The following is a 14,785-nucleotide window of genomic DNA, read 5'->3' on the forward strand; positions in this document are numbered from 1 at the left end:
TCTAGGTTGATCGTGCTTCCTTGAATCATCAGCTTTGGCTACCTGCCTCTCCGAGGATGTCTATGGCTTTGGTAATCTATCACCATTTATGACTTATGTTTGAATAATATTTATTTAATATAATTAGTATATGATTATTATAATTAAATATTAAATATTTTAATATTAATATACTTATATTAAATATAAATATTTATTTAATATATTAATATATTGTAATAGATTTGTACCCATTCCCCCTCCATTCTTCTTCATTTCCCCATAGGGGGGGGGGGGTCTAATGGTAATCTCTATATAAAAAATATTCCCAAATAATGGTATGGAAATATGTAAGTAATCCAAACATGCACCTACTTCCACTTGAAGGAATGGCATCATATCTCGAAGTTGAGGGTGGATCCAAAGGTTAAATTGTTTATTTGGAAAGCTATTCATGGAAAACTCCCTATAGGAGATTATTTGTAAGATTTTATTAATATTGGGCCTGCTATATATCGTGCTTTTCATATACTTTGACAATGTACTAAAATTCAATTATGTTGGACTAATGTTTTGAATTTGTTGGTGCCTGGACCATAATTGGTTGGTCCGGGATTCTTATGCGAAGGCCGTGATTGCTGCTTGTCTGTGGCTCATTTGGAAGTCCAGATACAATTTAATCTTCCAGAGTTTGAGCCCCAACTTTGCTGACATTCCTCTGAGAAGCTGGAGTCATGTATTGGAATTTTTAAAAAAATAAAAATATCTATAACAAGCAGATTTCTCACCCTTTTACTTTTCAATATCTTATTTCTGTTTTTACTGATGCATCTTGGGTCAATAATTCTAGATGAAGTGGTTTGTATTTTGTCATTGTGAGTAAACTAAGACAAGTTATTTTGGGAGGTGCTAAGGCTATTAAGGTTGACTCCCCATTTCAAGGTGAGGCTGTCACTCTGAAGTTTGCGTTGGATTAGTGCAGTACAAGAAATTGGAAGCCGGATAGAATCTGCTGTGATTGCATCAGCTTAATGCAATTAGTTTACTCTTATGAATGAATGTGTTGCCTACAGATACTCTGCTGCTTAAGTGGCCAATATGGCCAATATGGCCATCTCAATCTTTAGATGTCTTTATCTTTTAAGGTTCTGGAGGTTGCCTCGTTGGCTGTCTGAGGCTTGTGTTTCTTTGGACTTGGAGTTCTAGGTAGGGCTGTTCAAAAAAACCGTTTAAACCGTAAACCGGATCAGACCGATTTTTTTGAACCGCCGGCCTGGTTCCAACCGGTTTTATCATTAATTGGTCCGGTCCGATTTTGGAACCAATTCCAGACCGGTCCGGTTCCAGTTTTCGGAATCGCAGTACAAACCGGACGGGACCGGTTTATTTATAAATATGTAAATATGGTTTTACGTTTTAGGGTTTATTAAAAAATTGATTTGATCTCTTGTGTGAAGAGATCAAACAGGACAAATGCGAGGATATATAGATAAGTAATGTATATTAATTAATTTAATTTTAATTCATAAAAACTGGGACCGAACCGGACCGGCTCAAAACAGTCTAAACCGGAACCGGACCGGACCAGGGACCAGACAGGTCCAAAACGGTTTGGACCTGTTCGGATTTCCCTATTATTTAATCCGGTCCGGTCCCAATAATAAGGAAACCATTTAACCGGTCTGGTCCTGTTCTTGACCAGTCCGGTCCGGTCCGGTTTTGGACCGTGCACAGCCCTAGTTGTAGGTTTCTTTGTCTGTATTGTTTTTTTTTTTTAAGCTGCTCTGTCGCTCCTTTTGCAACCCAAATAAATAAATAAATAAATAAATCAATCAATCAATAAATAAAATAAAATAAAAAACAACGCTTCAAACAAAGTGAGAAACAACAAGATTGCATCATGGCCAGAAACCCTATTGCTCAGAGATTTTAAATCCAAACTTATTCATGTATAGTGTAATAGAATATATATGTATATATATATATAAGGCAGGTAAACAACTAACAATTACACTTGCTATTTAAGTTAGTCTATTGCTCAGAGATATACATCTTTGTTTCTGATTCAATAGATTGCATCATGGCCAGAACCCTGGTAATCTTGCATATTGATAACCAAACAAAATAAGAAAATGCACTTCCAGTTGATGGTTTCGCAGCAAGATGGTGGTTTTTCTGGTTCATTTGGTTCCTTGGTGAGCGGTTACTTTCTTTTACTTAAACAATTGGCTTCTGATGTCGCATATAATTTCACATTTCACTCTGTTGAGGTTGCTGTAACCTATAGACATCAGAAAACATGATAATATGGAAGATGGCAATGAGCACCGAAAAAGAACATGAGCGGAAAGGGATTGCCTCTTTCCCATCTGATGCTATGGAACAAAAGTACATAGATCCAAGAACTGCAGAACAAGCTCAAATAAATAAGTAAACCGAGGCCTGCATTACCAGCTGAAGAACTGGAAAAGGCTGCTTCATGTTGAATAGAGAACAATTGGTACTGCAAACAAATTAAGAAAGTGATTAGATAAAAATCATTTCATCAGGGGAACTAACTTAGCTCTTAATCATTTAAACTAATCAGGATTTACATGACACCTGATGAAGAAATACATACTGCATGTTCGCTCGACAACTTACAATATCACTCAAAGACATCATCAAACTACTTCAGATAACTAACAAGGACAAGGCAAATGAATGACTAGATATATCCCTACTTCTGGTTGACAACCTAAATTTGCTTGGGAATAGACTAATCGAAACCAGACCACTAATATGAGCTTGTGAATGACAAGTAGCAGGCCATTCCAACGTATTTTTGTCAGTGCCTAAATGAATAAGCAACCAAATGCCATCCAAACCACTCACATGGAAAATCTTAATACATTTCTTAGAAACCAGACCTTTTCCATAAACACCATGACAAAAGCAAGAGGTCTATCAAAGAAGACTCATCCAAATAGAATGACTACAAATATATGTTAAACTATGGGTAGTGATGACCATTTTCTATAACAAAGGCCTAAAATGCCACTAAAAATTGCAATTAACATGAGGTAGATAAAAAATAAAAATCACCCTGCAGTTGCACATCTAGTAATTTCTTCACTATCAAATACGAATACATTGATCACTATAGGTAGTATCATAAAATGATTACATAATAATATAGCTGAACTCAGAGAAAAACTTCTGTATGGCATTGAGTATGGAGAAAAAGTACATTGTCCACCTCATGGGAAATGCATTCAGATACACCCACCATAACCATATGTGTTTGGAGATGGCTAGTATAACTATTGACCCAATCCAAAAAAAGGCACAAAACACTACTAAGTAAAAAGCAATATACATTGTCTTTAAAAATTTCAAATGTGTAAGTATAGCTATAAACACTTGCTGTCTACTTAAAGTTTATTGAAGCAGAAATGTAACACCCTAAAACGCTCCTTGTAATCTTGTTATTTCCCTTCTTAATCTCCAGGTTATCAACATATTGTTTTACATTTGGGTTTTTTTTTCTTTTTCCTTTTTTCTTTTTTTGTTGGGAGAAAATGGGTAGATCTGCAGCCTGAGGCATACAAAATACACCTTCAGATCATGTCTTTGACATAATAGTTTCTTATGCAGCTCACCACTACCCTAGTAGTAAACCATCACCATGCTCGAGAATCTAAATGAATGAAAATAAATAAATAAATATAAGTTGTTCTTTTAAGCCAATTCCTTATTTCTTTGATAAAAGAATTTAGATTCCTTTTAATCAGAATTATGAAGATAGTGCATAACCACATAGCAATAGCAGCAGACTAATAATAAAAATAAAATATAAAAACCTTTAGCAAAAGATGGCTACATTTGGCCAAAGAATTGCATGCAGGAAATATACAAATTGGTAAAGTGTATTTCGAAAAGACCAATAAAACAAAAGGTATGAATTTCTTCCAAATTCTGCTGCTTACAGCGATGTGAGAACTCCAGAAAAGAAGCAAATGAGAGACTGAAACATTGTGCTCAAGAAAGAAGAATCACAGTGAACTGAGGAAGTAATTTGTCGGACAACACCAAAAGGAAGAAAAGCATATAAAGGCCAAGAACATCACATGATAATTTCATTTGTTATGTGGTAATAAGGTAGATGAAGTATTCTATCTTTAGCAAATGAAGTTTCAAAACATGTTTTGTGGTAAAAGCTGGAGAAATAGCCAAAATGAGGCCATTTCATGATGGTCTTGTGAAGGTGAAGTATTGTGAAGGTTCATTTGTTGTATAACATTTGAAAGAAATTAAAAAGATATGGTTAATAAGAACCTTCTAGGGGGATGGTGCTACATAACAAACAATAGGCATTATGAATTCTAAGTTTATTGCTAGATATGAGAGTTGGAAGTATTGCCTGTGCAGTAACACTGTTCTAGATGGAATCATGACTATTTGTCATTCATGAGCAATTTGCTGCAAGAGATGCACTTGAGAGAGAGCAAGCACCAAAGCCAGTTTTAGCACTATAAAATGGCTCGTCGCATGAAGAATAATTGCAGAAAACAGTAAAACAAAAGGGAACAGAGATATGAATGCCATTATGGTGACTTCCGATAATGATATCAGTTATTTCAGAAATGTCAAACGTTGTGAAGTACCAAGTTGACATAAGATTGTAGGTGAAATGGATATTTTATTAGAATTTTAACCCTGTAGAGAACAAAATCATTTAAACTGTTATGGCATATAGAAGATAATGTAACATTTGAAGTAATGTTTCATCTTGATTACGTCTTTAAAAATAGCAAAATTAATCATTAATTTACAATGTGGCTTACACAGTATGGTTAAAGGACTGTAACTACAACAAGAATAGTAGGTTGCACATGATGTTGTATTAGGCAAATGTGATGAATACTTTATCATGTAAATAATGTTGTAACATTTGAGGTTGCTATATATACTCAAGATTGCGAAGTAATGATTGTAGTATTATAGTGACTGTCTGTAACACAGTCTTTTACATTGGTTACCTTCTCTGTTGGAGAGTTCCAAATCTGAAAATAAGCATATGGCTAAAACAGAGTGCCAAAAATTAAAGAATGGTTGTAATGAATCCTAGTTCATATTTGAAAGCAAAATAAGATTTTCTAACCCTCATTTTCAAGATATAACTCTTGTCCTATCCACATCGTCTATGTCAAAACCAGAGTTAAACTTATTCCCACTTCATTTATCCATCCATAACATTGTCAGAACAAAAGGCTATTCCGGTAAAAATATATAGTTGTATCCTAACATAGGATGAGAATCCTTACTAATAATGTTTATATATTTTAGTGTTTTGCTGTCTCATAATGTTGAATTAGTCCATACTCTCTATTCAATATTAATAAAATTTCATTCATCACTAAATTGCATCCTAAAGCACATTGAAATAACCAAAAAAAAAATTCAATGCTGTGTTTCAGTAAAATTTCTATGAAAAACACAAATTCATAAGACAAAAATTTCAAATTCTAGCAGTCAACATCTTGAACTCACCAATTAATAATATAGCCATGATAAAGATTAAAGCAACTCGGACAGATCGACCAAGTGATGTGTGGAACTGAGAGCTGTGTAAACTCCTTTGATGAACATTAGAAACTTTAGAATTTGTTGCACAATTACTCAAACAATGCTTGCCTCTTTCATTCAGCCTATTTATTCCCTGTCAATGAACAAAGGGTTACAGTGAGAAACTCAGAAAATAAAATGAAAATGAACAATAACACTAATTGATAAGAAAATTTTAAATTTGAAGACTAAACAACCCTCTGAAAGGTGGGCAACAATGAAAATCTTCACCTGAGCAAATCTACTAACTCCTTTTACACCAATCAACCCTCGTTTCCAAAAGAAATGCTCTTTGCTTTTTATTCTCGGGAAGCTGTTCCTAAGCCACTTCGACTTTACAGTGGATTTAACACTCTTGGGGAAAACAAGGTGACCAGATGGACGACTGAGTGTCTCTGGCATGACTTCGGTCGTTTTCGTCTCTACATTCTCATCAGCAATAACAATCTTCCAAGCACCGAGATCTGATGAAGCTGACCTTCTCTGCAGACCATTCAGAAGGTCTTCTTGAGCACAGGTTTCCTCATTTACTTTAAAACACTCATTTGCTTCCACTTGCACAACATAATTGGCATCCTTATTGATCCTAAGGGTCTCCTTAAAGCCCCGAACAGCATCACAATTGACATCCTTGTCATCCTTTATCTTTTGCAAACTCTTTGGAACAACAGCAAGGAATGCGGCAAGATCATCTCTCTCTTCATCATCTAATTGTACCCACCGAAGTGGTTGCTTTCCATCCTGAATTAGAGAATCACTCAATGCCTTCTCCACATGAGAAATTCGATCTCCAATGGCAGCTATAAATTGCTTGTGCCTAGTGATAGTATTCTCCTCAGAAGAACAATTCTCATGACTCAATCTAACAGCCCTCTCAAACTCCTCTAGCTGCACAGCGACTCAGAGTGATGTTTGAAATCAGTCATCAAATATAACAACCAGAAAATGCTTTGAAATTCCTATATCTAACAACATCAAAAGGGGAAAAATCAGAATTAGAGACAACAAACCTGCCATTTAGCAGTGCTGAGAGCAGTATGAAGTTCTCTCCGCAATTCATCCAAAGCTTCTGACTTGCATCCATCACTGCACTCTCTCATCCACAACCTATACAAAGATTCCATTCTGAAACAAAAACAAAAACAAACAACCAAAAATTTAGAACAGAGAACTTCAATACCACATTTCTAATTAGCATAAACTCAAGCACAAGATACCCATTCCCAAACAAAAACATTAATAACCACACTATTTCTTCATAAAAATCCAAATTTGAAGAACAATCAAATCATAATTTTGCACATTTAAGCTAGAAAAACATACACATCTGAAGATTCTTGAACTTCCTCGGCCGCCGAAAAGAACACATCTTTCTGCCATTGATCAAAGCTATTACAGGCAGCCATCAAAAGCCTGATAAAAGCTCAATCAGAACACCTTGACACCTTGACACCTTGATACCTCTCCCAAAAATGACAACCAAAGAACCAAAGAAAAACACCACAACTTCTCTTATACTCCACCCCAACTCTGAAGCAAAGACAATCTCAAATTCAGCCCAAGAGGAAGAGAAGAGAGAGAGCCGTAGAAGCAACCTCTCTCTCTCTCTCTCTCTCTCTCTCTCTCTCTCTTCTCTAGAGAGAACCAGAGGAGAAGAAAAGGTAACACCTTTGGAGAGTTTTGGCAGTGGCAAGGCAATGTGGGGCCTGCACGCTAGAACTAATTAGTGGCATATTTAAAATTTTAACATCATATTTTTAGGTGATGATTAGAAGTGTATTAAGGAGATTTGTTGGGGGCTAGTAATGAATCAAGTTTGATATTTTTGTGTTTTAAGTTATATATATATATATATTTTTATTTATTTGGTATGCATACTCATCAAGTTTGATTATAAGATTTAATAAGAAATAAAAAATACTTTATATATATATAATATGCTGTTAAGAATATTTTATAAATGCAAAGAGAGTAATAAAAATAAATAGCCAGAATATTTACCAAAAACTCTTTAAAATTCACCTGGTCTTCTTCTTCCCTCTTCTTTATTTCTCTTTCTCTTTTCCTTCTCTTATTATACTCAAAATACAAATGAGAGGGAGGTATTTATAGGCTTACAAGAATTGAATGAACGGTCAGGATTGATTTGATCCGATGTTCTAAAATACCCTGGTTGGTGGAATAGTGACAGTACCGGCGGCTGCTACATTGTTGTGTCTGTTATAGTGTTACGTCTGATAAAGTGTTTCCTAGATGGTTGCTATGGTAATGCCACCTGCTACAGTGATTTGCTATAGTAGTCATCCATTATAATATTTATTTATAACACTCCCCCTTAGATGCCTATGACCAAAGGATATACCTCGTTAAAACCTTGCTAAGAAAAATCCAGTGGGATAAAAATATATCTAGCTAAGGAAAAAGAGTACACTATCCTTGGTATATTTGATGGTTACTGCCTCATTAAAAACCTTGCTTTGGAAAAACCCATTGGGATAAAAACCTTGGCGAAGGAAATAAGAGTACAGTCTCCCCCTCAAATAAATAATTTTAACTTATATTAGAAGTCTTCTCATCCCAATTTTATGAATAAGTTTTTGGTGAGTGCACTTGGGAAGTGATTTTGTTAATAGATCTGCTTGATTCTCATTAGATTAAATCTTTTGAATTTCTATAACATCTTCTTTCTGGAGATCATGAGTGTAGAAAAATTTTGGTGATATATGCTTCGTTCTGTCACCTTTAATATAACCTTCTTGTATTTGAGAAATACAAGCACTATTGTCTTTATAAATTACTGTAGCATTTGTTATTACTAATGGTAATTTGCATGATGACTGTATATGCCCAATCATAGATTGTAACCATTGGCATTCACGACTTGCTTCATGGAGAGCTAGAATTTCAGCATGATTTGATGAAGTAACTATAAGAGTTTGTTTTGTGGAACGCCATGGGATAGTTGTACCATTGTAAGAAAATATGTATCCAGTCTGAGATTGCCCTTTGTGAGGATCAGACAGATACCCAGCATCAGCAAAGCCTATGAGGTTGGATGAAGATTCTTGTGGATAGAATAAGCCCAGATCTGTAGTTCCTCGTAAATGACGTAGCACATCTTTTTTTACTCCTCTCCAGTGTCTTCGTGTTGGTGTAGAGCTGTATCTTGCTAGAAGATTTACTGCAAAAGCTATATTTGGTCTTGTATTATTTGCAAGGTACATTAATGCACCAATTGCACTTAGATATGGAGTTTCTGGACCAAGAATGATTTCTCTTTCTTCAGGTAGACGAAATGGATCTTTCTGAACATCAAGAGTCTGGATGACCATTGGCGTACTCGAGTGGATAAGCCTTCTCCATATTGAATCTCTTTTCATGACCTTTTCTATATAGGTTGATTGATGCATCAAATATTCCTACAGGATAAGTGCTTAATTTTAGATACCTAGACTGAATTTGGTCTTTTCCCAAATCTTTCATTTTCAAATTCTTTTCCTCATATATGATCTGCAATTGCAATTTCAGAAGAAGTGCCTGCAAGATTTAAATCATCCACATATAATGCTATCACAACAAAACCGTTAGTATAACTTTTAATAAACACACATGGACATATACTATTATTTTGGTACCCTTCTATAAGATATTCACTCGAGATAGTTATACCACATCCGTCCAGCATTGTTTTTAAATCCACAAAGACATCTCTCGAATTTAATAGAGTATAAATGTTGTTGATTTGTAATGTCCCTGTTATTTTATATCCTTCGAGGATTTTTCATATATATGTCATTTTTCAAGTAATCCATACAGATATCGCTGTGACAACATCCATCAATCGCATATCTAATTTATTACTTGTCGCCATGGCAGATTAAAAATCGAAAGTAATCAATCCATTACAGGAGAATATGTTTCTTCAATCAATACCGTGCATTTGAGAAAAACCTTGAGCAACCCAGCCTTGCTTTGTATCTCATAATTTTGATTATTTTCATTTCTTTTTCTCACTTAACACCCATTTATAACCGATCGGTTTTATCCCTTTCCGATGTTGGTACATCGGCTCCCAAACACCCTCACGCTTTTGATAGAGAATTTAGCTCAGCTGGATAGCTTCTTTTCCGCTTTTGGCTCAATCATTTCTTTGTCGACATTCTTCAATGGATCGTAGTCTTCGATCAATATCGTATTTATTTCTATATTTCGTAGCCATATCTGAGATGAATATATCATTTATTTCGTCTCATCGCCGATTCAATCTTCGACCATCATCTACATAGCAAATTGAATTTTCAACATTTTCGTAAAATATCATTCCCCATTGATTCTTCATTTACTTGTTCTAAGCGGGTTTTTATAATTTTTCCTCTCCCATTTTACATGGGAGATCCTTTTCTTTATTTTTCTGCTTCCTTTTTCTAGGAGCTGAATCTTTGGCGCCAATTGGTCTTCCACGTTTTTGTCGTGGTTTATTTTCTACTTGATTTCTTTCAACGGGATTCTAGGAATCTCAATTCTCGCAGAGCATATCGGCACCGTATATACGTGATTTCGGCTACCATTTTAGTATCGGTGAATGCATCGTGTATTTCATTCACAAATATTTTAGCAATTTAATGATCCTTTCGAATCTTCAAGTTCACATCCATCGATGCGAGGATCATATGTATGTAATACGTGATGTATTCCAATCAATCGCTTCATTTTCGAGTAATCGTTTCCCCTACACGAGGGAAGACAAAGTCACTCAAAATGACAATCGCAAATCTTGCAGTGAAATACATCCCCAGTTAATGGTCTCTAAATATCGTATAATCGAAGGGGAATCTATAACCAAATATATATACCAAGTCTGCGCTATGGACCATTTCGATCGATTTGGTGGTGGTATTGGCACATATAATCGCATAGACGACAAATATTCTTATATATCAAATATTAGGCTCTTTTATCCATAACAAGTTGGTGTGGTGAATATAAATTACATGCGAGTGAAATATTAAATGGACCCCATGCATAAGCATATAGCTTCATTCCTTAATAACATTGACGAGCAATAACTGAGTCTTTTAATTAATGACTCGCTAACCCATTTTGGGTATATACATGAGCTCATCTGGATGCTCAACATGTATTCCAACTGCATACAATAATCATAAAATGATTTTCGATGAAAAATTCACCGAAGATCATCAGCATTTCGAATTGTCTTTTATGATAATCTCGAAAATTGTGCTTTAAAGCTCGATAATTTGTGCCAATAACCTTTGCAAATGCTATCATCTCCTTATAGGCGAATGAAACCTAGGACCATCTAGATCGATACATCGATTAAAACTATAAAATACCTAAATGGCCCACATGATGGATATATTGGTCCGCATATGCTCTCCTCGATATTCTTTCTAAAAATTTAGGAGATTCACAGTTTCGCACCTTAGTTATAAAAGGTCTAGTTAGTTAGCTTTTCCCATCTGAAGACGCTGCCCAACATGCTATTCATTACTGTGTTAAGAATTTATAATCTCTTCATGCGAGTCTCCATGAGAACTAGTAATAACTCGATCGTACTACAATAAAGCGTACCGCGATGTCAAGTCTTTCATAGCATATTTTAAATATCTACGGTCTATTAACCCTTCCAGGTTAATACACGTATGTGATTCCATCACTTTAATACATGTAAAATATAATCTCGAGGATATACAGGAACGCTTTCAAGTACACATTTTTAAGCATGAAATAACTTTGTGTAATATAAAGATATTCTTTTCCTCTCCTTATCAACCGCCCTCTAAATGATATCTATTGAGACATATATCTTTAAAGTCTTTGAAACGTTCCTTCAGACTTAGGAATATAGAGCATTTTTCATCCGCAGGACGTCCCATTTGGCAACATCAATGCTGCTTCTCCAGAACCTTCAATCAGTCCAGTACGTAACCTGCTATTTTAGCGTCATACGTGCTTTTCTCATTGATAACTATATAAAATATATTTTTCTTGTCAAAATAGTATGCGTTTGTCCCGTAATCAATAATACATTCATCTATCACTATGTTCTAACAAACGAAGACATAATTTAATAAAACATAAAGACATATTACAAATTAGTCTATACTCGATATATCTAAATATGTATTCTCGCTTACATTTAAATTATTTATAGAATTATTCTCAATTGGATCAACTATAGGATTGTCAAAGCCAGAAATTTGTCTCAATATCTTTTCACCTTCTTATTTTTATGATTCTTGGTAAAGATGGAAAAATGTTTAGGGGGTCTTGCAAATTTCGACCAATCGACCTTCGAGCCATCAACGATAGCGGGGTATCCTTCTTTGTCTCTCACCCCATCTTGTGGCTTTTTGCTTTTGTTGATGTACATCACTTGCTATCGCATGATCGATGTTATTTTCGGCTCCCCATCACGACCCGGTATGTCCTCACCACCACATAATGTCCTCGCCCACCGCGATTTTAAAGACCAATCGACGGACCACTCCATCTTCTTTGCCCAAAATTAATTTCTCGGGCAGTAGTGATCTAGATGGCTCCAGATTAATGATTCTGCATCAACGATTCATTGTTTTGCTCCGCCTAAGGAGACAAGAAATTAATTCAGAAAATTTTGTGAAATTCTTTTCTCTATATTGTTGTAATATAACATATTTCGTCATGAAATGTTGTAAATGTTCTTCTTTGACATCATACCATTTCATGGCTGTTTCTCCATCAGAGGTAGACGTAGACACTAAAACAATTTTAAATAGCTCTAATTATATTCATGCACGCTTTTAAAGTCTTGAAACGACGCTTTTGTGCGTCGTTTACGTCTTTGCGTGAGTAGACCATTCTGAGAGATGTACCGAAATCGCTCTTTCGAGGGATAACTACGATTCCTGTGGATCCCTGGTAGTCAAACCAGCCATATTTCATCACTTCAATGCCATCGATACGATGCCCTCAAATATTATTAAGGCTTTCGCGCCTTGTATCAGCTAGGCTCTTCATTGTTATTAGCCACCGCTAGTTTTGCTCGGGTTCCTTGCATTCAGATGGAGGCATGATACTATCGAGGCTACAGTGGATATAATTGCCCCTTGAGACATCGGCGAGCCTGAAATCTGCTGCGATATTTGCCATTTTCTTTGAGAAATAATAATATAAGCGAGATAATTAGAATAAGCGTGTCACAGGAATAGAAATATATAAATTTTATATCTTTATCACGCTCACGTATATGATACGTCGTATACATACGTACTATTAAGTATCAGCGTCACTGTTAAATCTGTGCGATTAGTATGGCATTAGGAATGAAAGATTTTGTTTGAAAGTGATGTATGCAGGTTAAGAGGGAAGAAGAAGGACAAGGGAGAGGGAGAGAGGAGGGGTAGACATTTGTGGAGACAGCCGATGAAGCGGAGAATCGAAGAGGCGTGGGAGGAGATAGAAGAAGAAGCCCACGGAGAAGAGAAAGGAGGGCCCCGACGTGAGCTTTTAACACCATTTTCGTCAACGCATCGTCGGGATCGGAGGACTTCGCTTTACCGCGCACAAACACGGGAAGACCATGCTAGATACGATTTTGGATTTGATGGAAAAACTCATTGTAATATTAATATTATTGTTTTTCATGTTTATTTTAGATGTACTAGTAATATAGCCCTAAATTGAGCTTTGTCTTTGTAATCGACTTTATGTATGTATGCTTATAAGAGAAATCCTATGTGGTTGTGTTGAAATTATGAATTAAATAAAATGTAAGTTTGCTAGCAGATAATATGCTTACAGCTGAGACCTCCCTTCTTTCAGAGAAGTTAAAAATAGATTCCACATATGGGATATATATATTAGATGAGCCAAAGGAGATATTAAAGCTTTCATATGAGCAGAGTTCGTCTTTGATAACGTAGTTAAGAAATATTTCTATAAATGCAAAGAGAGTAAAAGAATAGAAAGCGAATATTTACAAAAAACCCTTCTAAATTAAACTCTTCTTTTCTTTCCTCTTCTTTATTTCTCTTTCTCTTTTCTCTTCCTTCTCTTCTTATATCAAATTATACAAATGAGAGGGTATTTATAGGGTTACAAGAGTTGAATGAGCAGTAGGATGGATTTGATCGTGGTCAAAAATACGGTTGGTGGAATAGTAGCGATCTTGTGGTACTACATTGGCGTCTAAAATCTGTGATGTGCGGATGCTACTGGTGATTTCTTTGTAGTAGGCGTCCATTATAATATTTATTTATATCAAAATTGTTTATTATTTAATGAGCTCTAAAGAAGAATCTAGCACTCATGCCTTCAAACAAGGACACTTCAAATTTGAATTTACTGGTGCTCATCGGAAATTCCCCTCATTACATAAGTGGTGGAAGCTGAACCACACAACTAAGTTGTAGTCGTCAATGGTGGAATCAAAATAAAATTAGAAGATGTTAAATTTAAATTTTAAAAATTATAAATATTAAATTAGTTTATTAATTTAAATTAAAATTATAATAATTAATATTTCAATAATATAAATTTTAAAATATATATCCATCTAAATATTTTGGTTACATATAAATGACCTATCATAAGCCTAAATTAACCCATAATACAATTAGGTAGTATTTGGTTGGATGTAATTGTAAATACGTTATTTCTAATTTACAATATAAGGTGTTTGTTTTAGAGTTTGAGTTACAAATCCATACTCTTCAAGTGTTTGTTTGAGATTTCTTATCTATAGGAGTTTAAATAACATGGTTGAGGTTTTGGCTTACGGTCATTTTAACACGAACCAAATCCAATCGCATGAGTTAATAAATCCCTCACGTGATAACACGTGAGGGATTCATGAATCACATGTGAAGGTGACGACACATGATACTTCCTGACCTCTCACTCTCAGGCGACTACATACGTACTCCACCTCCCCCCACTCCTTGGATCCCTCCGCCTCGACCCATCACACACACCATCACAGCGACCTCTTCAGACCTCATCTCCCTCCACTCCTTGTCAACATGATTGATCTCAAGATCTCCATATCACCATCATCATCCCCACCCACACACACAAGACCTCGAAACCATCAACCCGCAGAACTCATGGCAGGCCTCGAACCCCGGAACCAATGTGGGATTCTTCCCCACGGCCCGTGGCCTGGGTCCAACATAGCAGACCAATCTCAATGACATCA

General features: G+C 35.5%; 1 protein-coding gene across 2 annotated transcripts; it reads right to left on the bottom strand.

Moving 5' to 3' along the window:
- Positions 1-1,929: 1,929 nt before the first annotated feature.
- Positions 1,930-7,269, bottom strand: LOC120279052. 2 transcript variants are annotated; one of them, XM_039285898.1, is made up of 6 exons: positions 6,910-7,269; positions 6,597-6,711; positions 5,818-6,474; positions 5,512-5,680; positions 2,431-2,482; positions 1,930-2,260 (listed from the first exon to the last, which is right to left on the bottom strand). In XM_039285898.1, the coding sequence occupies exons 1-5, from the start codon at positions 6,990-6,992 to the stop codon at positions 2,457-2,459; spliced, it is 1,050 nt and encodes a 349-aa protein (XP_039141832.1). In that variant the 5' UTR covers positions 6,993-7,269; the 3' UTR covers positions 1,930-2,260; positions 2,431-2,456. The 2 variants fall into 2 exon arrangements, with proteins under 2 accessions (XP_039141832.1, XP_039141831.1); XM_039285897.1 differs by having other exon boundaries at positions 1,930-2,482; positions 6,910-7,268.
- Between the last annotated feature and the right edge of the window lie 7,516 nt (positions 7,270-14,785).

This window comes from Dioscorea cayenensis, chromosome 16, assembly GCF_009730915.1.
Source record: "Dioscorea cayenensis subsp. rotundata cultivar TDr96_F1 chromosome 16, TDr96_F1_v2_PseudoChromosome.rev07_lg8_w22 25.fasta, whole genome shotgun sequence".
In the NCBI taxonomy this organism is placed as follows: Eukaryota; Viridiplantae; Streptophyta; class Magnoliopsida; order Dioscoreales; family Dioscoreaceae; genus Dioscorea; species Dioscorea cayenensis.